The sequence below is a fragment of the Lonchura striata genome, chromosome 1, assembly GCF_050655825.1.
Source record: "Lonchura striata isolate lonStrDom1 chromosome 1, ASM5065582v1, whole genome shotgun sequence".
Taxonomy (NCBI): Eukaryota; Metazoa; Chordata; class Aves; order Passeriformes; family Estrildidae; genus Lonchura; species Lonchura striata.
Genome location: NC_140703.1, coordinates 38754113 through 38776776, shown reverse-complemented (window position 1 = coordinate 38776776; position 22664 = coordinate 38754113). Strand labels below are relative to the sequence as shown.

Here is a 22664-nt window from a genome sequence, read left to right as displayed (position 1 = left end):
GGTTCACCCTTCATCTCTGAAACTGACAACTAGATTTTTAAAATATTCATTCCATCCTGTATCCACTTTCACCAATTTTGGGATAGGAGTTTAACATTTTCTTTGCCACACTGTCCATCTAAGGCTTTGTGATCTCAACATCGTCATCTGTACAATACACAGTTTGAGTAGGTTTTATAGAATATTCCTAAACACCTTTTTTAGAAGCTAAGCCAAAATACTTATTTGAATGAGAAGCAGCTCTGCTGAATTAAGAAGCTCTCCTGCAGAAAAGATGAGAAGGAGGGTTATGTAATTGTCATTAAAAAGTTGTCATTTACATATTTTTTTAATAATTTAAAGGTATAAAATGATATCTCTGTTGAAAATCTTCTTAGAATGATAGCTAATCATAAAATAATTCTGTAAATTTATAGCACCTTGCTGGCTTAGATCTACAAAACTGCTCTTTTGAAAATTATAAAGAAATTAATTACAAGAAAGCAGGCTTTTTTTCTAGGCTTTCTATGAGACAGCTCATAAAGCTGGGATACTGACAGCATGGTTTTAATTCTTTCATATTCTACCCAGTTTAAAAAAATAAATCCCACACTACAAAACCTATCACTTCCTGCATTCAAAAACTTGTCAGGTTTCATGAGGGTGGATAAAATTGCTTGAAAAACTTGCCAAAGAACAAGATGAATCTTTTAGAGGAAAGGTTAAATCAGTAATAAATTTAAAACACCTTCTGTGGCTTTTATCACAAAATAACCCATAATGGGTTTTAACTCTTCCCAGTAAACATTCCTGATGGAAGTGGTTTGACTTACTTGAGCCTCTTGAGTGCAGTTGGTAACATCAACACCTGTGTTAATCCCTAAACTGGAAGGTAAATTTTCCAAGTGTTTTACTCAAGCTGAACAGCAGTGCTCATCTTTCTCCATTTATGAACGCATATTTTACTTTTCTGTTCTGAGTAAATCAGTGCATTTGAAATCTGAAGCACGTTTAATGGTTCTTCCATTCTGATTCCAGACACTGGATATTTTTTCCCCCTGGTGAAGCTGCTATTTCCTGATGTTGCAGCTGTGCTAGGAAGGCGTAGTCAAGAGCCCAGGCTCTGCTGAAAGAGTGCCTTGTGCAGGAGCCCCTCACTGAGGGCCTTTGCTCTGTGTGAGGACAGCTGAATGCACAGCATAAGGAATGCACTGGGGACCAGGTTTCTGCAGCAGGATTCCTGCCTGCTCTTCAGCACAGAAGAAAAGTTTAAGACAGGCAGTGAATGATCAAAAGAGAACAGCAAATTCAAACACAAAAAGTGTACATCACTTAAAGTATGACTAACTTACAGAAGGGCTAGCTTTAAACAAATCATGAAGATTTAAAATAAGACAAGTTGAGCTAATTTTTTATCCATCAATTATTCAACTTTTAGGATCTAAAGGTACTCTCTATAGACAACATCAGTGACTTTTTAGAAGCGGGGGGAAATGCTAATCTGAGATTCTTCTCCAAGTCTCTTTTGAAAAATTGAAATATCACATTCATGATAAAAGGGAAGAAATCTGAAAGGCTCTAATGAAATATGTACACTTTTAGGGTTGAGTGAAACTTCATAAATGCCAGTACTTCCAGGAAAATCCATTGTGAAAATGAGGAGAGGGGAAATTACCCTGAATGTTTGTGACATTTTGTTTGAGTGGGGTTTTCAGTTGCTTCTGTCTCCTTGTGGTTTGAATGTTGCAAGCTGAAAGGTTAACAGAAGGGGATTAAAATTCTGTGTGCACTACAGTATCACAGAACTCCATAAAGCTCCAGCCGCAAGCAACCAAGAAATAGGAGCAACACCTGGATCTGCATAATGCTCTGCCCAGCTTCATTAACCGTGTCTGCAGAGGATTAATTGCTTCAGATGCAATGCCATGTTGTCTCTGTGCTGGTGTTTCTGCTTGAGCAGTGCCAGCCCATTCAAGGCTTGCTTCTGGCTCTTTGTGCCGTGCTTCATCCAGAAGTATGGACACAGTCTGCAATAGAGTGCTGCCCTTTGCACAGTGAGAAGTCCTGTCCTCAAAGTCACTTTCTCTCAAGTAAGAGTAGCATCAACCCAGTGTCAGAGAAACACTGAACCCAAGGTTTTCTCCCCACAATGAGGTTGGTTGATGCAGAGATGCACTTATACACAGCAGATTTCAGGATCTGTGATTTTTAACATTGTTTCAATTACCTGACATGGAGAATGTGGAATAGATAATTTAAGTAGAAGGGGCTGATGTCAAGCAAATGTAAGTAAAACACTGAATTCTTCCTCTAGAAGAATTACAGGTGCTTTACAAGACTTCAGCCAGAGCCACAACTGCTAATGTGTGTTCTCTTAGGCTTGTGTGTTCTCTTAGGCTGTGATTTTCAGTGTTAAGGGAGCTCTTTTCTCATTCCTTTGAATGGCCAATGTTGTGTCCCTCTCCTTTACCCCCGTAGTGACGGCTGGGCAGACAGGTATGATGTGACAGAAGGGTACCAGAACGAAGCTGTTGGTGGGATAACGATCAAGCTGCAGTCCCCAGATGTGAAATGGTTCGATGATTACTACCTACAGCTCCGGCCAGAAACCAATCATCGGAATCCATGGTTTCAGGAATTTTGGCAGCACAGGTTCCAGTGCCGGTTGGAAGGGTTTCCCCAAGAGAACCCTAAATACAACAAGACCTGCACAAGTAAGTGAATTTATTACTTCTGCTGAGTGAAACAATGTGAATGAAGGTCTGGTCTGATGCAGCATGGCCTGGTGAAATAGTGAGTTGGATTGGAAAGAAATGAAGCTGCAATTGCAATGCTTGTAGTTTTCAAAATGATAAAAAAGCACAATTTTAAGTGTTGAGATTTCTAAGAAACAGATAGAGCTTCAGTGCCTAACTGCTGTATTTGAAATCTCCATGCTACTCCACCTCCATAGGCATGTAAACACTTTAAAAAATACTGCAACACAAAATTAAATGTGCCTTTTCAGAAAAAGAGCTAATCATATTGCTTTGGGTCACAAAAGCAATGAGAGAGCTAATATACTACAACTTATCTGAAGCCCATATGGCAGTAATGATTATTTATGAACTTCATATAAAACACTAGGTGACTTGAAAGATATCATTAGGTTTTCTTTCAGCCATGGGTCATTTCAGGATATGCCATTTTGAGCTGATTATTTTCATTCAATTGTACTAATTTTAGCAAAAACTCCTACAACATTTTGTCATTTCTGTACTGCAGATAGATGTGGTACATTTTTTCTGGGGCTTTGTTGGGGTTTTATATTATTTATTACTCCTGTTAATTGCTCTTTGTTTCATGAGATACCAGGCACTCTCTAGGCTGTGAACAGGCACCGATGTCTTGCATTCCAAAGGGCATGGGGACCTGTGGCACCAGTCAAATGACAAGAGGGAAAGCAGGAACCAATGACCCAGTGCCCTAGCGACAAGACCCCAGACTACCTGGAAAGGATCCTTTATTTAGACTCAGAATCCCAGAGTCCTTCCTTTGAGGCTAGGATTCTTTCACAGGCTTCTTCTCATTCTCTGTAATTCTCTGGGCAAATTTTTAACTATTTCTGACCCTCGAGATATCATTAATACCATGGGTGTTCTGGCAGTATTGAGGATAATGTGGTGCTGTGCTGGGCATTAGTCCAACCACAGGTCTAAAACCCAAGGATTCTTCACTTCTAAAAATGTGACTATCTTCCACACACCCATGAGGCTGAGAAATGTCTTAAAGGATCAGAGTCTTGGATTTGCACAGCACAAACCCCTTCCTAAATCCCACTTAATGATCTTAAAGTCTTCTTTTTGACTTGGACATGGTCTCAGAGGAAGTTTGTAAGTGAGATGTAAATTGAATCTAGGAATCCCAAAATCTCAATGTACACTTTCCACATTCAACTCACTTTTCCCTATTATTTTTGTTCTGTTCCCTTCCAGCACAGTTTGAGACAGGTTTTATTTGCACTATTGACAGGTACTGCATATTGAGCAGCACACTTTATTGATTTCCCCATGATAATGTGGACTTGTTTCTTGAGATGTCAATGCAATGGGCATAGCTGGATGCAGGCTAATAAAGACCTGGTTTCCATCAGTATGCCATGTAAAAAACATTTCAATTTGACTTCTGTTGGTTTCTTTTTTAGCTTACCTTTTACCAACAATGTGAATATCTAATTTATATTTTATGTGAAATATTGGGAACTATGAATTGTAAGTGCCTAAGGAGTCTTTTATGGCATCTAAAATAAAATTCACCACCACAGAAAAACTGTCATGGGGGTACAGGAAGAAGTTATTTTATATACTAATTCACCAGTCATGGATATAAGACAACTTCATTATTAAGCTTGAATTGTTTGGTGGGAAAAGCACTCATGGCTGGAAGATTTCCCACAAAGAACCACAGATCAAATAGGTTCCTAAAACCTAGGAATGTCAAAGACACAAAAAAAGGAGCAAAAATTCAAATAATCTGATTTGCAAATCATGAATAGAGAAGATGAGCAATCTAAATAGATTGCTCTATTTTCTTTTCTCTAGTTTTGTTGTAATATTCTATGCTGGACCATAATGTGTATAGTAAAATAATTAAACCTAGATTGCAAAAGCTTTAATTCTTTCTTGTTACTGTAAAGTAAAAATGCTAATTGTAGTTGTAGAATTTCCTATGGATTAACCAGCAAGAAAAACATAAATGTATTCACTGAGAATTGCAAGAGGGAGAAATTCTGATGCTGTGACTTTAAGATCAAAATTACGATGAATATTTGAAGTTGGCATGATAGTTGTTGTTTCTGCCTCATTTTCTATCACCTACACAAATTTGAAAATTATGTATTTTCAATTGTTATATTACTATTTTTTTATTTTCAACAGTCAAAATAGTGAGTCGTAAATTCCCTCAGTTCAGACTTCACAATTGTAAAGATTATACTTGTCCTCAGTGGTCATAAATGTTTCACAGACTGTCCTAACAGTTTCTGCATGCTGAGGAATTAGTTTTGGTTCTGATTTCACCTGGTAAGAAAACAGGACTATGTCCTTTATTTTATCTAACTAAATACATGCTGTTCTCCAGAAGCTGAATTAAAAGAAAAATATTAAAAAATCCAAACACACTAAAAAGTTAAACTACAGGTGTTTCTTAGGATTACAATTAATAAAATTAAGTTTGTTAAGAAATGCCAGAGAAAAATCAAAACCTTTCCATCAAAAGTCAAGCAATTCTTTACTTTTTGGAATAAAGATAAAAAGACAAACATAGAGCTGATGTTAATAGACAAGGTCATTATTAAATGAATGTGTCTATATAAAAGGCAATAACCATTATATTAGTGGGAAACAAAATTAATTGTTCTTTGTAATCCAGTTGTGTTGCCACAAAAACATAAAAAAATGGTTAACAGTATAGTCAAGTTTATTCAGTAAGAAAGTAAACACAGGAAGATATGGCTGAAATCTAAGTAACAACTGACTTCATCTATGAACCAGCTATGAATTTAGTTGTTAAAATCTCTTAATTTGCTTTGATTAATCCTGCCTAGTAGAATATTAGGCTACATTTATCCTTGTGATGGAAAATACGTAAAGCCATAAACCATTGTAATCATATCCAGTGACTTATAAGTATTTTCTCACTTTTTAACATAAGATATTCATAGACAGTTTCAGGGAAGGTATTATTATTAATGAATACATGATTCAGTATGATATGTATAATCAAATTATGAAATCAGCCAAACAAAGAGAATCCAAAAAACAATAAAGTTCTTTTCTCCATTCATTTCTATTAAGCACTAAAAAGTTTCCATTCCTTCACATAAACTTAGTTCATATTGAGATAAGAATTTCAGCATCCAGCTCATTTTTCATTTGCAGATTAGAACATACTTGCTTAATTCAAATGGGTGTCACTGCTATTGCTGCTAAGAACATTGATTTTCTGCCCAGCTGGAGCACTACAGAAAGTGAGAAGTTCACAGACTTATCTGACTTGATTTTCAGTGTAATCAGTTCCGTGACACAGGACAGCTGCTACAAGCCACCTCTGAAGAACAAGAGTCAGAACAAAGAATGTAAAATGCATGTGTAAAAGGAGACAATTTAATGACCTCCAAACCTTAGGGATTTTACAAGATTTGGGGTTGGTTTCACCTCTAGCACCAGTCAGAGATTTTTTTAATATATAAGACCATAATTCAAAGAAATTCATAAGTAGGTGTGCAAGCTGATCCAGATGAGTAATTCCACTCAATGACCAGTTTCAGGTCTCAAAAGGCTAATCTAATCCCTTGGCATTGATTGCCTTTAGACCTTTGAAGATGAGACGTTTATGTGATTGCTTTCTTTCAGACAGAGTTCCCAGCAGACCTCTAATTCCTAGTACTTCTTCATCCTGGTGAGGGTGTTTTAAAAAAATGCATATTAACACCAAGCAGAAACAAAACCCATCATAAATTAATTATGTGGTGAAGCTCTGTCTCAATGGACAGTACTGGAAAAAGACAAGTCCTCAAAGTCACCAGGGGTAGAAGCATATTTATTACATTTACCAGTCCATTAAATTATTTATTTTGCCTGCATTGTGGTTGATATTATTTTTCCCATGCTGTGCAAAAGCTGGAGGTGTGGATGGAACAGCATTATTTATGGTGATACTCAAACACAGAATACACATTCCAAGTACTGTGATCTAAGTCATAGACAATAAAGAGTAAATAAATAGAGGCTGATGCTGCTGAAGCAATGCAGTATCTTACATTGATTGGCAGAGGCTACAGACTTAAGACAAAAATAGCAGTTTCATGTAAAGGAACAGTGGGAACAAGAATCTGGAGGGAGGTGATAGGTCACTTGTGCAGGTACTTACAGCAGGGTACTGACACTAAATACTGTGGTTCCAAGTAGTGAAGTAGAAAACAAAGGGAAATTATGGGGCTTGGGTCATCACAGACAAAGGTCAGCCACAAACAAGACATAGAGGGCACTAAAAGTGAGGAAAGCAGCCATGGCTCAGTCTGCCATGGCTCGGAGCAAGGACCCTGCAACAGCGTTTATAGGGAACAACACACAGTGATGTACAGGTGTCCTGGTTACAGCTCCCAGGAAAAAGAGATTTGCATCAGCATTTTGAATGCATCTTAGAAGGGTGCAAAAATCCCAAATTCCATTCATGATTTAACCATGTGGCTTCTCTGAGATAAAAGTGCTTTTTCTGAGGGTGTAAAAATTCTCATAAAAGAAGGATAGCCAATGTATCTCCAAGCAATTTAGAAGAGGATTAAGAATGAATGAGTTTATTTGCAGAAAGGGAGATTAGGGAAATTTGGGATAAATACAAGAAAAGTTTTTCTGCTTAAGGTAGAAATGTGCACATAAAATGAAAGTGCAAAAAAATACCTACCCATTTGCTGAATCTCATCCAGTTCCAGCTATTTTTAATGAGTACAAAAGGACAGCCAGAAAGTCCACGGTTTCAGATGAAGAGAAATTTGGTTTAACAAATGTCCCTTTTGGATTTCCAGATAGAATGAAGGAATAAAACATGACTATCTAGTCTTTTGCACTGCAACATGCAAATCTGTTGATTAAATGCAGGCTCTAAGGCCAAAATTGGTTTAATCAGAACTCAGCCAACAAAATATAAATGCTGTCCAAACAGAAAGGTATTTTCCATATTTCAAGGAATGTGTCACATTTAAACATCATATTCCTCAGACTTAACATTTCTATACTTTTATTTTTAGACTGCAAATAAAAGCAGAACAAAGTTTAAAATTAATTTCTGGTTTTTTAAACAGTTAATTAGAAAGCCTTTTAATTCTCCTGAATAAATCCTGCATGTCATTCAGTTTGATATTCATTCTTGTGCATCAGCAAGCTGAATTATGGTCCAGCTCTTATTTTCATGCCCCACATTTCAGACTTGGAACTAAAATATTATTATTACTACTTTTACAGTCATGCTGGGTCAGAGCCAGAAATTTCCAAAGGCTAATCATCTGTAAGGCATAAATCCAGATCTGAATTTTCTAGCAGACTGATATAATCTGAGCCAGGAGCCCACACAGACATGGTACTATTTTTTTGATTCAGAGAAAGAAGTAGTGTGGCATTAAAAACTGCTTTATGCTCTGGTTTATATTTTTGAAAGCCTTTTTGATATGATTGATCCTGAATTTAACATATCTGCAACTCAAACTCTTTAATAGCTTGAATCTTCTCATTGTTACAGAATTCATCAAACTCCTCCAAAATCTGACTACAAAACTCTATTTGTTTTTTCTTCCCTTTATGTTCCCTGATTTCTTCCTGCAATACATTAGATGCATGTGATGATACACCTAATATGATTTTCTTCTTTATATCGCAATTCTTTTTCTAACTGCCTAACTGAGCCTTGGAAATTATCTGGACCATGTCTCTTTAGCCTTAAAAATTAACTTACAATTAAATTTATTCAGATTAGATACATTTCATATTGAATATTTCAATTGGCTTAGCTCCTGTCATTCTTTTCTCTTGACACTTCAACTTCCTATATAGATTGAAATACTTCATATAAGCATGTTTGCAAGTACAGAGAGTTTTATGCCACCATTTACTGTACTTTTGCATTTCTAGCAGTTGAGCTTTGTTGCAATTTATGACTAAAGAAACTGAATTCTGGAAAGGATAGTACTCTTAAGAAAATTATATGGAGAAATTGGTATCTATTTACTTACCTTCTCCTAGGACTACCTGTTGTTGATCATTCTGAACTTGGCAAGAGAAGCCAGACTGCCACTGTTTTGTGGGCACCCAGGGATGAAGGTCCAGCTCTTGTCAGATTTGTGAGCATTCTAATAATGCCATGGCTGTGCAGGTTTAAATAGATGTAAAACACCAAAGTCAACTAAATACTCTGAAAAAAACCTTTTGGAAGTCATCTCTGTATTTCAATACATTGAATTTGGTCTCCCAGTCATTCTCAACATTTTGGTGCCACTCAACATGAAAAATGTAGCAGTGCTGATATTGGCTTTCAGTTAAGAAGAGTGAGTTAGAACTGGTCAAAAGCATTGGGTGAGGGAATTACACTGGAAGGTACTTCTTTGTCAAATTTCAAAAATTTTCCATAGCAGCATTAAAATGGGTCATTTTTGTTTTCTTATCTTAGTACTGCTGAAAAGCTTTGTTTCAAGCTTTTAATTTACCTTCACATTTTCAGTTTTATGCTATGCGTTTTGCCTCAGCATCAAAATGACATTTCCCAGAGAAAAGCATATTTAAACTGCATTAAATTTCCAACAGAGCAAAAAATACCTCTTTTCTTCAGTCCAAGAGCCTGCAATAAATTAAAATAGAAAAAAAAAATAAACTACTGCAATCAATTTTTTTTTAGTAGAAAAATACACCCAGAACCTTACAAAGTATACGGAACTGAAAGTTACTTTAGCATTTCACATTTCTTTGCTAGAAAGCTGTGATAACAGACTTTAGAAAAGTTTCCAAAATCAGGGTTTTTTCTATATCTTTAAACAAGGCCAATTTAACTAGATATGAACAATATAGTTCTTATAGTACAGTTCTTATAGTTCAATATAGTACAACTTTTCCTCTGTTTTACAAGATACCACACATTTCTTCAGTGCATGTTTCTGGGATGAGTGACTTGGTGACATGTTATCCAGAGCATACAGATCCAGGCAAAGTTACACGTGTTCCCAAGGAGTACAACAGGGACAAGATGGACCTGCTGATGGAGCTAAAAAGCCACACACTATATCCTGAAGAAGACAGACACTACCATTGTTTTGTTGAAAATATTAGCCTGTTGTCCTGATTTTTTCTATTTCACTAAGGCAAAGGAAAGAAATTATAAGAAAACACATTGATGGACTTCAAGTACGGTGAGCAGAATGTGAATGTGGGACATATTTGCCAGCAAAATTAGAGCTCATTTCTGTCAGCCCTTTGTCCCTTAAAACAAAACTTAGCACAAAGAATCACCAAATATTTTAATGGCATATTTATAGAAATTGTACAGAAACTAAATTGTGATATAATCATGGAGAAACATTAGGAAATAATTGGAAACTATAGGATATACCTGTGGTTTCCACTGTAATGTCTCTTATGACTTTGTAACAAACAACCTTTTGATCACTGAGAAGTTTTAAAATAATAGTAATAATAATACTACTACTAATAAACACTAAGAATTTCCCTTCATTTCAGTGCTAAACTAATTGCAAAGTAAACAAATTGCTCTTCTCTTTGAAAAAAAAATATTCTCCAATATTGTGTCTCTATTTTGTTCTCCTGTTTCTCCTCAGGGGTTGAGGGATTTCCCAGAACGCAAAGTATTTTCAGTCTTCATTTTACCCTTTATTAATTCTTTAAAATGCAAAGTATTGTCATCTTTGGAAAAGTTAAAAAGCAGAAAAAGAATATTGAACCATAATGATTTTGCACTCTTTAATATCCTTGCTTGATGTAGCATCACAAGTTGGCAAGTATTTAATCTTCCTTGAGGGTAAAAACATGGAAAAAAAGAAGAGGAGTTTTACATACAAAATCTGTAAAATAATGAAATCTATTGAAGAATTCTTATTTCATGCTCAGTACTAGAAACAGTAGCCAAATTTCAGAATTTGCTGCAAAGATGTAGGTTTGTTTAGTTTTGTTTTGTTTTTCCATATTTGGATGAAGGGAGTCATTCTTAGAAGAAGTATTTTATTAATCTCACTGGTAGCCAGGCACCAGTTCTGGGAGCTGCTGGAGTATCTCTGGAGCGTGGGAAGCAGTCCAGAGCTAGCTCACCATGCACAGGGACTAACAGCATCCGTAAGTGCTTTCTTGGATCACTGCCCATAAGTACACTAATTGTTTCTAAATAGATCCAAGAAATGAACCATTGCTAGTTGGAATCACTTTCTTGGTGAAAGAATATGTTCCTTTTTCATCATCTACATATTTGTATGCTTTGGAGACTTGACAACAGAAAAGAACAAATTTGGATGAGGAGTTTAGTGCTGGGCCATCTCCATTCAGTTAATCATACAATAGAATCATGGAATAGAATGGTTTGGATTGGAAAGGAAAGGACCATAAAGTAGTTTTAGTCCCCCTGCCATGAGCAGGGACACTTTCCACTAGACCAAAGCCCCATCCAGCATGGCTTGAACATTTCCAGGAATGGAACATTCGCAGCTAATCTGGGCAATTTGTTCCAGTGATTTACCACTTTCAATTTCTTCCTCTAAACCTGACCTCTTTCCATTTAAAGCCATTCCCCTTTGTCCTATCACTAAGTTTTAAAAACTTCAGCATACATTCATAAGTAGATTGATATATTCCAAACACTATCATCCCCATTAAATTCATCTGTGCCACCTTTCCATGTCAGGAACTGTTCTTGACTGAAGACAGCACTCATGGATGAGTAATAAGGGTAAGAATATGTGCTAGAGTTCCAGCAAGAAAAATATGCAAGAATTCTTGAGTGAATAATGTGTTTAAGGCTACCTAAATCATAAATGTTGCGAGATAGATTTAAAATATTTTTACTTTTTTTGTTTTTTGTTGTTGAGTGAGAGATTACCTTTTAGCCTTTTAGCTTGTGTACTCAGCCTTCCCTTAAAACCACTGCTAGGGGTACTGGAGTAAGTAAGTAAATACTTATATGCATCAAGTCTGACATGCCAAAATACTTTGTGAAATGGGTTGAAAGTAACTTTTAGACTTGGTTTTGATTTTTTTTTTTATATAATGTTGCCATTTTTTAAGGTTTTGTTACAATATAGTAAAAAGAGAAAAAAAAATCTTTTGTCTTAGTTTTTGTGATTTTCCCTTAAATACACATTCTTGTGGTACTATAAACTGGCCTTGACAGGTTGAATTTGCCCCTATACAGCCAAGTGAGTCACTTAATATCTCGGGTGAATGTGTTCTCCAGCTGCAGGAAGTATATTGAAATTCTCACAGCAGCTAAATCCCTCACAACTCCATTGCCAATTGCCAGCAGCTTCTAGGAAGAGCTAAGCAGGCTTATTATAAATCATCAGGTGAATGGGATGAGGTTCAGTGTTTAAAGAAAATCAGAATAATAATTTCATAAAACTGAAGCACAAAGCCCAGTGGAGAGTAAGAATTAAGAAGTAAGTTATTAGATTTTTAAGCAATCATATGCAATAAAGCAGCCGAAGTATTGTTTTATGATAAATAATATTGCCAATGAAAATCTGATTCATTCTAATGGGTACTATAATTAACTGTATGGTGTGTAAGGTGCTAATTTTGTGGATGAATAATTGGTTAAAACAAGTTTTATGTATTGCAGTGTAATACACTTGCTCAATTTTCCACTTAATTTCAATTAATATGGGTTTTACATGTACTCCATTGTTGCAGTTTTCATGCCTATTATTTTTAATTAGGGAAAAGAAATACCTTGGTAGAACAAAACAAATAAGCAGCACTGTATGTTTTTCCAAGTTTATTTTTTTTCATTAACATACTTCAAGTTTGTATTGTTTAGCCTTCCAAAATGTTAATAATCACTGCTCCTGAGCAGTGGTCATACTGCTCCAGAGAAGACTGGAAATGGTGGTGCCAGCTTCCACATAAAACAGAGGGGAAAAAGGAATCTTTCAATTCTCTCATTTACTTTCTGACCTCTACACACTGTTTTTCAGTTCAAACTATGTGTTTTATTACCCTTCCTAGTGTTCCCAGTGCTGCAATAGATTTTAGTGATTAGAGCTGTGGGGTGATGTTCTTGTTCACAACTGAAAAGGTGTGCTTGTATGTAGTCATACCTGCTTTATGAGAGAATTGATCACCAGCTGGAGATTCTTACCCTTTTCCAACAAAGGTTGGAATGGTTTCTGGTCTTCTGGATGGATATTTTCAAACTGGATGAGTGCCACCCTGAGAGTCCATATATTAGTCTTAATTTCTTTAAAGAAAAGGATTGCCTGTACCTCAATTTCCTCACAGCATAAAATACTTCTCAGATTGTGGCCTCTGCAACTCAGATGGGCAGGTGTGAGCACTATCCCTGCCTCTCACTAATGCCTCTGTGGCAAGCAGACTCTCATGGAGTGGACAGGTTATTTGCATTCCCTTTACTCTGGGATGCCCACAGAGGGGACTCGTAGCTCCTAGGGTCATTGCTTGGTTGATAAAAGCAGAGCAAATATTCTAACAGAGCTTTTGTTTGTCCTGCCACCAGAGACAAATCTTTCTAGGTGTTAGATAAACATCCAGCGCCATTGATGTAGTTGTTTTGTCTCTGACTCTTTTCCCCATTATTAAAGATCTTGTGACTAGAGTGCAGATATGAAGAAAAACTCCAACCTACCCTTCCTTAGTTTGCCTGGTGCTGTCAACAGAGAAAAGCTGTGTTAGTAATAACAGTGTGCTATAAAAAAAAAAGGGATTCAAGGTGCTGCTGAATTAATTTTTTTCTGTGCATTTTACAGAAGCATAAATAGAGACTAGAAATGCAACCATCATGCTTTGAAAGCCAAAAAATTTAAGATTCACCAATTCTGGCTAAACAGAGTAATTTCCTAACCCACACTGTCAAACTCTTCACAGATTTTAATGTATTTGTCTGTATTGCATTGTTATCCTCACTTCATAAAGAGAGAGAAGAGATGAAGAATAGGAGAGTTATTAGGGGGAACTTTTGGTACAGTAAAGGAGTGGTGCCTAGGTCAGTCTATTTGCACAAGATTATCCATGTCTCTGAAACAAAAGTGTTTGCATAGAATTATAGAATGGCTTGGGTTGGAAGAGACCTTAAAGATAATGTAGCTCCAATTCCTCTGCCATGAGCAAGGACACCTTCCACCAAACTAGGCTGCTCAGAGCCCCAGCCTGGCCTTGAACACTGCCACAGATGGGGCACTGACAACTTCTCTGGGCAACAGAGTTCACTGATTTTCCAGAAGTGGAACTTCTTTATAAGGTTTGTAGAGAGTTAGCCTCTTATTAGCATTTACACTTCAATATTTCTGAATGTTTGAAGAAATTTCTGCTGGTTGAGAGAAGTTTCTGAGTTCCCTAAAATATTGTGTTATAATGTGCATGATGCATGCTTTAAAGATACATATGAAAGAGTGGCATTTTAAATCCAGCAAATGTGAGGTGAGCTGATGAGCTGCAGAGAGAAATATATCATCTGGATAATACAATATTTAAAGAAAACATCTTTTCATTTGTTTATTTTTATTCTAACATTGTCAGCATGTGTACCAATAAAAACATCTTTTATGACCTATTTAAGACGTTTAAAGTACTTTTCCTACTGTTAATAATTAAGCCACCAGCAGATGTCTGAAGATCTGGGTTCATCCCAGTCCTATTCACTAAACCTTCTGCTTGTTCCCTGACAGGCCAGATGACTCTGAGGACGCAGCATGTTCAGGACTCCAAGATGGGCTTTGTAATCAATGCAATATACTCCATGGCCTATGGGCTCCACAACATGCAGCTGTCCTTGTGCCCAGGCTACGTGGGCCTCTGTGATGCCATGAAGCCCATAGATGGTCGGAAACTCCTGGAATCCCTCATGAAGACAAACTTTACTGGGGTCTCTGGGGACATGATCTTGTTTGATGAGAATGGTGACTCACCAGGAAGGTAATGTTGATATTTGTCAAAATGTTTAAGAGCAGAGATGCTAGCAATATGCAGTAGGTATGTGCAGACAACAACAGAGCTAAGGTCTCATACTCCTAGTTTTACATTTCCTGATTCCTGTGCTTATTTTGCAGAAATAGATTTTTTTTAATGTGTATTTTTTATGGTGTTTCAAGCTAGAGATGTGGACCTTCAGGTGTAAAAGCTTCCTGCATTGATTTGCATTTTCATCTCTACCATTTAAAAGTATTATTATTGAAAACAGTATGTTTTCAGACCTTTATGTTTGTAGACTATGATGTCCACCACAGCTTATTTCTTTGTTTGGGTGTTTAAGTGTAGGTGTTTGGTTGACCTATAAACAGTCATAGCAGACTCAGTTCTTTTATTAAGAAAACTAAAACAATATCAGAAATATTGTACTGATGCATCTGGGATTTTTTTATCAGAATTATTAAAAACCTGTTTACATATATTCCAAATGAAATCTTGCCATTTGCATAAAACACTAAGCTATCAATCCATACTGTGATGCTCTAAGACAAATTTAATTTAATCAAACCTTATTTTGCTGGTAACATGCATAAATATGTATACATACATCTATGAAATATAAGACAAGTTTTCTATGACATATGTATCCATAGAAATGCACATTGAAAACAGTCTTGAGGTGGGAATTTTTTTGGGTTTCTACCTACTGAATTTTCAGAGGAAGAACAGCAAGTATTATAGTATTCAGAGTGTATTTATTCCCTATATTTCAATGTATTTTCTGTCTCATTCACTGCTTTTGTTCCAGTATTGTTTGAGATTACCCATTATTTCCACATTATTGAAAGGTTTTAAACATCTTTGTTATGGTGCCATATAAACAGATGATTAGAGGGAAAATTTTTATCCTATATACTCATTTAAATTTTGTCTTCTCCCATTAATGTGAACAAAAAGGAAATTATTAACTTCCTAGTAGAAATGAGTTGGGAAATTTAAAGTCGTTGGTCAAAATACTTTGACATTTCCAAAACTTTCTGTAATTTCAAACCTTATATTTTTCTTCATTCTCCTTGCAAACCTGTAAATTTAGCATTCTCCCCAAAAGAAAGCGGGACAGCCACCTACACAGCAGTCTGTGTCTGTTTCTGGAAACAGAAACTTTCAAATTCTTCAGAATCAGACTGTAAGGAAGGGCACTGTAAGCTAGTAGGAGAACTCAGGAACAAACTAGCAGAAACCTAGGAAAATTTAAATAGAAATTTGTTTCCAGAGCTTTTTTAGCATGACCAAGGGTGTCTTCTGCTAGATGTTTCTATTTTTACAAATAGCTGAATTTTTAAGCAAGATGTTAAGTCTGAATTTTTCTGGCTAAATTCTTTTTAAGGCATCTCAGATTTCTTTAAAAGGATTTAATTTTTGTTTTAAAAGTGCTCAGATGCAGTGGACTATATATCCTACCCCATTCCAACTGATTTCTTGTATAAAAAGGACTGCTATTAGTGAGTGATGTGTAACCTGCCAAAAACAAATATGTGACTTGACAACATCAATAGCAATATCTAAATATCGCAAATAGATATTTTGCTATCCTTTTCCTCATGTTGACATTCTTAACAAGAACAATTTAGCACCATTTTTTTGCAAGGAATTTAATGGAATATCTTGGATATTTTTAAATTCTAAGACAGATGATAACAAAATTATATCATGTGAAGTCATTTGTTCAGTCACAATTGTACATAAGTATTTCCCTGAAGAGCATGGGGACACCATGTGGAATGTGTACCTCAGAATAGCCGAACTTTAAGAAGGTCCAGTATCCCTGGATTTGTGTTATATTTGGGTCTACTCAAACTCATGAGCTGTGTGTGGTTACAGAATTTGTTTTCTTTTGAATCATAGTTATTTGTCCCCTATTGTCTAACAGTAGTCACATCATTAAATCCAGTCTATGTCCTTAAATCGGACAACATTGAGTCAAATTGTACTCTTTCATAATCAAGAAGATTTTATAGGAAGCTCCATTTCTAACTTCCAGGTTTTGAGTAGTGTATAGTCTTTTAAGCACTGTCAAACACTACTTGCAAGAGCTTGGAGACAGTGCAGTCATACTGGAACAACTCACTGCACTGATAACTCCATCTTTACTTTGTAAAACAGGAATTTAAATCCTCACAGCTGTACTGTGGTGGTGGTGTTCAGCAGGAAATCAGAACATAAAAAGCTTTTCTGACCTAGATAGCTAAGGATTTTAATGTATAGAAAAAAGGTTTTGATATTATAAAACAGATGATTAATCCTACAAGATGCTTTGAATCCTGACCCTATTTCAAAGTCCTTTATGTGTATGTTGAGTTTTAAGCAGGCAGACAGTCTAGTGTAAGACCTGTTTTATGTGAGTCAGGAGACATGGGGAAAAAAGGAGGAGTATTGAATCCATGATTCCTTAGGGAGATAACAATTATCTGTAAATACTATCAAAACTCTAAAGAAATTTAGGAGGGAAGAACAGGCAAGAAAAAACAAGATGCTGATGTTTGACTGTTCTACCAGTAGAATATGTATTCCTAGCAACATCGCGGCACTTCTGTTTTGAAACAAGTATTTTGCACAGTGATTAGAGCACTGCTGGAAATGTGCTATTGTGCCATCTGGTCTCTTCTATCCTAAAGTGACAAACTGTCCCTGTATTATCTCAAGGAACCTCCAGGGAACCAGTGACTCATGAGCCTTCACTGTAGCAATGGGCTTACTGAGCCTGGCTATTTCTACCCATCCATCAATGCTGTTCTCCACAGAGAAAAGACTTATTGAGGCAATACTGTATTAAAATTGTTAGGTTTCTTTCCAGTATTCCCCTTGTGATGTATGCTTGGAACTACTACTAGGGGGGATCACTGGTTTAGGTTCTGTGGCCTGTCAAACACTGGCAGTACTTTATTCTTAGTCTGTCCACGAAACCCTAAATGGAAAGCCTTAACAGTTATAGGTGTGCTGCAGTGTCTGACAATGTTGAATAATGGCTCTATTGTGGCTCCTGTGCTAACTTTTTGGTTAGTCTGTTTAATTCTCAACAAGTTGTTACTATGGCTGTGAACCTCAGAAAAAGGTTAGTTTATAATCATGTGCACAAGTCTGTTTTTTGGGTTTGTGCTTGCATTATCTGGATTCAATTATTTTGTGTCAGTTTGGCATTCATGTCTCCAACTTTGAGGAGATCATTGTTGAAGTTGTGGACATTTCCTTCTTTATACAATATGGAAAGTGAAGCATTTCAAAATCTAGAAGTATAACAATTTTTTTCATTCTATGTTTGCTTATTTCTTCTTCTTTGTAAAGATTCAAGAACAATATAATGTGTGCAATATCACATTGTCCATTCAGTCAGACTCCACTTTCATTTCCTTTTAGAGGCTGCTTGCAGTCCTGATCCTGCCCTGCGTGTGATTTTGACATTGAATCCCTGCTGTACCATAGTTTCCCCACTGTGACAGAATTTTTCATGGTGCAAAGTATCTTGAGATCTATGGAAGGACAATATCAAACAACAGTTTTCCTGTAATTTTTTTTTTACATCACACAGGAAAAATATCGATGTTAGATGTACTATGGCTACTGCTTGTCCATCTTAAAAGTGTTTTCTCAAAATTTAAGAGAGATATCTGTGCATCTGTCATGGTTTAACCCAGCCAGAAACCAAGTACCTTGCAGCTGCTTGCTCAGTCCTGCATCAACAGAATCAGGGAGATTCTGTGGCAAGAAAGAGCAAGAGCTAGAAAACTCATGGGTTGAGATAAAGACAATTTAACAAGAAAAGCAAAAGCCACCCACACAAACAAAGTAAAGCAAACCAAGAAATTATTTCATTTCTTCCTAGGTAGGCAAGTGTTCAGACATTTCTAAAAGAACAGGGCCCCATCATGCATAATGGTGACTTGGGAAGACAAATGCCATCGCTTCAAACATCCCCTCCTTCCTCCTTCTTCCCCCTATTTTATATATTGAGTATGATGTCATGTGATCTGAATACTCCTTGGGTCACTTGGAGTCAGCTGAGTCTCTTCTCAACTTCCCATTCATTCCCAACTTCCTTGTCAACTTGACATTGCAAAAAGGCCTTGGTCCTGTGTAAATCCTGCTCAGCAATAAAAAAAATATCTCTATATTATAAACAGTTTTGAGCACAAATCCAAAACACAAAACTATACCAGACACTGTTAAGAAGAAAATTAACTCTACCCCAACTAAACCCAGCAGGGCGTCTTACTAGAGAGATTGTTTGATTTAATGAGCAAGTTATTTTCCTCATTTGTACATTGAACGTCACTCTTACAATACCAATCTTAATGCAACCCTGTCTATATGCTTTGCCTTCAGGACTAATTTGGTGCTTATTGACAAGAAAAAGATGTCTCCTTGTTTATGAGGCAGCTTTTCTAAAGTCAAGATTGTCTTAACCTTCTTGGTCTATATTGTTTTCTTGTTTTCCATCAATAAATTTCATATTGCTTAGCCATATTAATTTCAAATCCAGAAAAGAGGAGACAAAGAAAAGCATAGAATAATTTCTTCAGGAGCTGCCCAACTTTTCAAACATGTCTTATAAGAAAGTGTTAAAAGAACAGGCCTGTATAGCAGAAAGGTGGGCTGGTGTTCAGCTGCAGGAGAAAGTGAGTCCTACGTGGCTCCACAGACTTTCTGCAACAGTGTGAGAACAGAAGAGAAAAGTAGGAGGAAGAGGAACATGAAACTGAAAACTCTAAAGAGCTCTGTCTTTGACCTAAAAGCATCCTAGGACTGAGTCATGAGTACTTTTTCTCTTCTTCACCATACTGTACAAGTAATGAAATGTATTTCAATCACCAAGGAATTACATAAAAATGATTGTATAGATGGGAAGGACCAGAATGTATTGATGCAATGTTGAAGAAGAGAAAAGGGAAAGAAAAGAGAAAAAAAAAAAAAAAAAAAAGAAAAAGAAAAATAAAGATTCCTGGACTCTGTGCCTTAAGAGTGATGCCTGATTCCTCTCTGGATGCCACACCAAATTTCATCTTGCAGTCTTACAGCACAGGAACTTTCCTTTGATCACATAGAGCTTGCTTCTACCTCATTTTGATAGTTTACCTATCGTCTTCTTCCCTCAGGAGGGGAAAAAGCACCTGCAGAAAATGAGGAAGACATAGTGCTAGGAACTGGCATTACAGGTTTAGATTACTCAACATCTGCTGTAGAGGGAACTGGGGCTCCATATGCAATTGGCTTCCAGGGCTGGAAGTTGCACAGATTTAATTCTGTTTGACTCATTTCATTGTTTTCTTTAAATAAATAGTCATTCTCAGAAACACAGTCACTTAACTCCAGATTGTTCAGGGAACTTTTTATGGTGATAGAATAAAAACTAAAAACACCCCAGCAATAAACCCAAAGCAAAACTTAATAAAAAGCAAACAAGAAAACACTGCAACCTCCCAACTTAACTTACGAAGGAAAAGGAAGATTATGATATCACAGAAACTATTGTGAGATACTCAAGGGTATCGTACTCATAAGTCTTTAAATATTTTCATTTCAACATGCTTGATTTTGACTGTATGGCGTTCCTTTAATTTGAAACATTTCATGATGTTCTTCTCAACTCAGCTATGTCTCTCCTTTCTGTCTCCAAAGATATGAAATCATGAATTTTAAACAAATGGGGAAGGACTACTTTGATTATATCAATGTTGGCAGCTGGGACAATGGTGAGCTGAAAATGGATGATGATGAAATATGGTCAGAGAAAAGTAATATCATCAGATCTGTTTGCAGTGAACCCTGTGAAAAAGGCCAGATAAAGGTAAATATTTTCTTCATTTGTTTCAGTCTTGCAGTATGCACAGCCTTGAAATTTGAAAGCAAGTTTTTTCTTGACTTCTACATGGAGATAGTATGCCACACTTAAATTAAAATGTACAGACTTATGTATTTAGTTTTTACTCTTATCATAATCATCTCCCTATTTTAATAAACTGCCATTTTCTTGACTCCTATATCTGTGGACTACTGACTTTTTTTTTATTTAAATTTACATTCAGAATGCTTTCAAACAGGTATTGTTTGGAGGCTTTTTGCTGCGTATTTTTAGAGCATCTGATTTAGTGGACTGCAAATCCCTGACTGGGACTTGTCAGTACAATTGCAGGTAAATTATAAATAATAATTGCTACTATTTAAATGCTAGACATAGTCACCCAGACTGGAATGTTATTAATCAGACTTTAAGTCTATGTTATCATCAGAGAACATCAACTACTACCACTACTTCAAACTTCAGGAAATACCAGCAACAAATATTTTAATCATACCTATTTTACTGCTTCTTTTTTCCCCAGGTTTTTTATTTTTCCTTCCTCCCTTTCCATGCTGCAGTAAACAAGGAGTGTATAATGAATCTGTCATATATTAATTATATGCTATTTTCCTTCAGCATCCCATGATGCTTCCTGCAAAACAGCTAAAATACTGCAAGTCCATAGCGTGCCTTGCAGTCATTTATATAAAAGCCAGTGGAATGAGGAGATGGGCATGTTCAACCACAAAAAAAATCAGGTGTGATTTCTGACAAGTCTCACTGGAAGCTCAATTTTCTCATGTGTTAAAACAGCATGACTGAAAATTGGGAAGCAGCTGCAGAGAGAAGCTGGTGGGAGCATGACCAGTCTCTGCAACACAAAGTGAATCTCTTTAGCCTGAGTTTTCCAGAATTTTAGGACACAGTCACCCTGTTTAATTCACTAATTAGTCTTTGGCAGGATCATTTAAGTGAGTTTCATCAGACCAATTGTATTTGTCTCCAGTGTAAACATAAGGAATTGTATGAATAATATGCTATTCCAGATGAGGATTCATCTCACCCTTGTGTAGGCTTTGAACACAGCTGAGATCAAACTTGGTGTAGAGTGATTCTTTCTCTTCATTGACTGTAAAAGACACCCAGATAGGATGACTGGTTTTGATGAGAACACACCTTCTGCAGGTGTGTGCTCACACATAAATGCCCTTAAATGCAGGTTGGCTGAGTTATTGTCCCAGTCTGTTAGCCCGCTCCAGGCACAGCCACACATGGGGAGAACAGAGGTGGACAAACAGCTAACATCTTCAGAACCTCATGGCTCTGAGTTCCTTTATGATCTGTTGTCACAACACAGCTGAAGGGAAGTATCTTGTGGTCTTCATTAACGCAGTCACCTTCCACCTTCTGCCCATGCTCCCAAGAATTCTCTCAAAAGGATCCTTCACTGTGAAGCCAAGTCATCACACACTTAGGTATATTCTTGAAGTCCAGTGTTGGAAATGTTCTGTTTGCTCCTCATTTCATTATTGATCATAAATCTCAAAGTTTACCTGACAGTCTTTATCTTAATGGTCTTCACAGATGATTGTGGGACCTCGACCCTACCAAGCTTTGCAGTGGTTATCCTGCAAACTTCCGTGTGACTGAGTTATTATGGAGGAATTTAAAACATTGAATGTAATGCTATTCAACATTCAGCTAGAGCTGGTGAATCCATCCACAAGACTTGATAAAACCCAAATACAACCCAACTGTCCATTTAAAATAGTGTGGACATATAACTATTTAAATAAATACAGGTTCAAAGGATTGTAGGGATGACAAGGGGAAAGGAAAATAATATTTGTTTTAAAGAAAATTATTTCTTTTAAAAGGGACAGAAAAATTAATTTACAAAGAATGCAACAAAGAATTATGCAGGAAATGAAAAATTAAAGGATGAATAAATTGCTGACTAATAAATTTAACACACACAAAAAAAGTCTGACTTTGAGTCTTGAAGAACGCTTATCTTGATTCTAGAGTAGGATACATAATCCTTCTCTGTAGTTCTAGGTAAGAAATTATCAGTACACCAGTGTCCTGATTGATTTGTCAAATTCCAAGTATTTCACAGAAGATCTTCATTACCAGAACATTACACGGAAAAGGGTAAATTAATTATTCATATAGAATTTTAG

The 22664-nt window shown here is 36.4% G+C and overlaps 1 protein-coding gene across 10 annotated transcripts in view; it reads left to right on the top strand.

The window, feature by feature from the left end:
* Positions 1-22664, top strand: part of GRM5 (glutamate metabotropic receptor 5) — a 245747-nt gene that overhangs the window by 181356 nt on the left and 41727 nt on the right. For all 10 annotated transcript variants that reach the window (XM_085574766.1, XM_021545022.3, XM_021545018.3 and 7 more), the window contains 3 exons: positions 2458-2693; positions 14405-14651; positions 20319-20487. In XM_085574766.1, coding sequence (XP_085430892.1) covers positions 2458-2693; positions 14405-14651; positions 20319-20487 — 652 coding nt within the window. The remainder of the gene's footprint in view (positions 1-2457; positions 2694-14404; positions 14652-20318; positions 20488-22664) is intronic.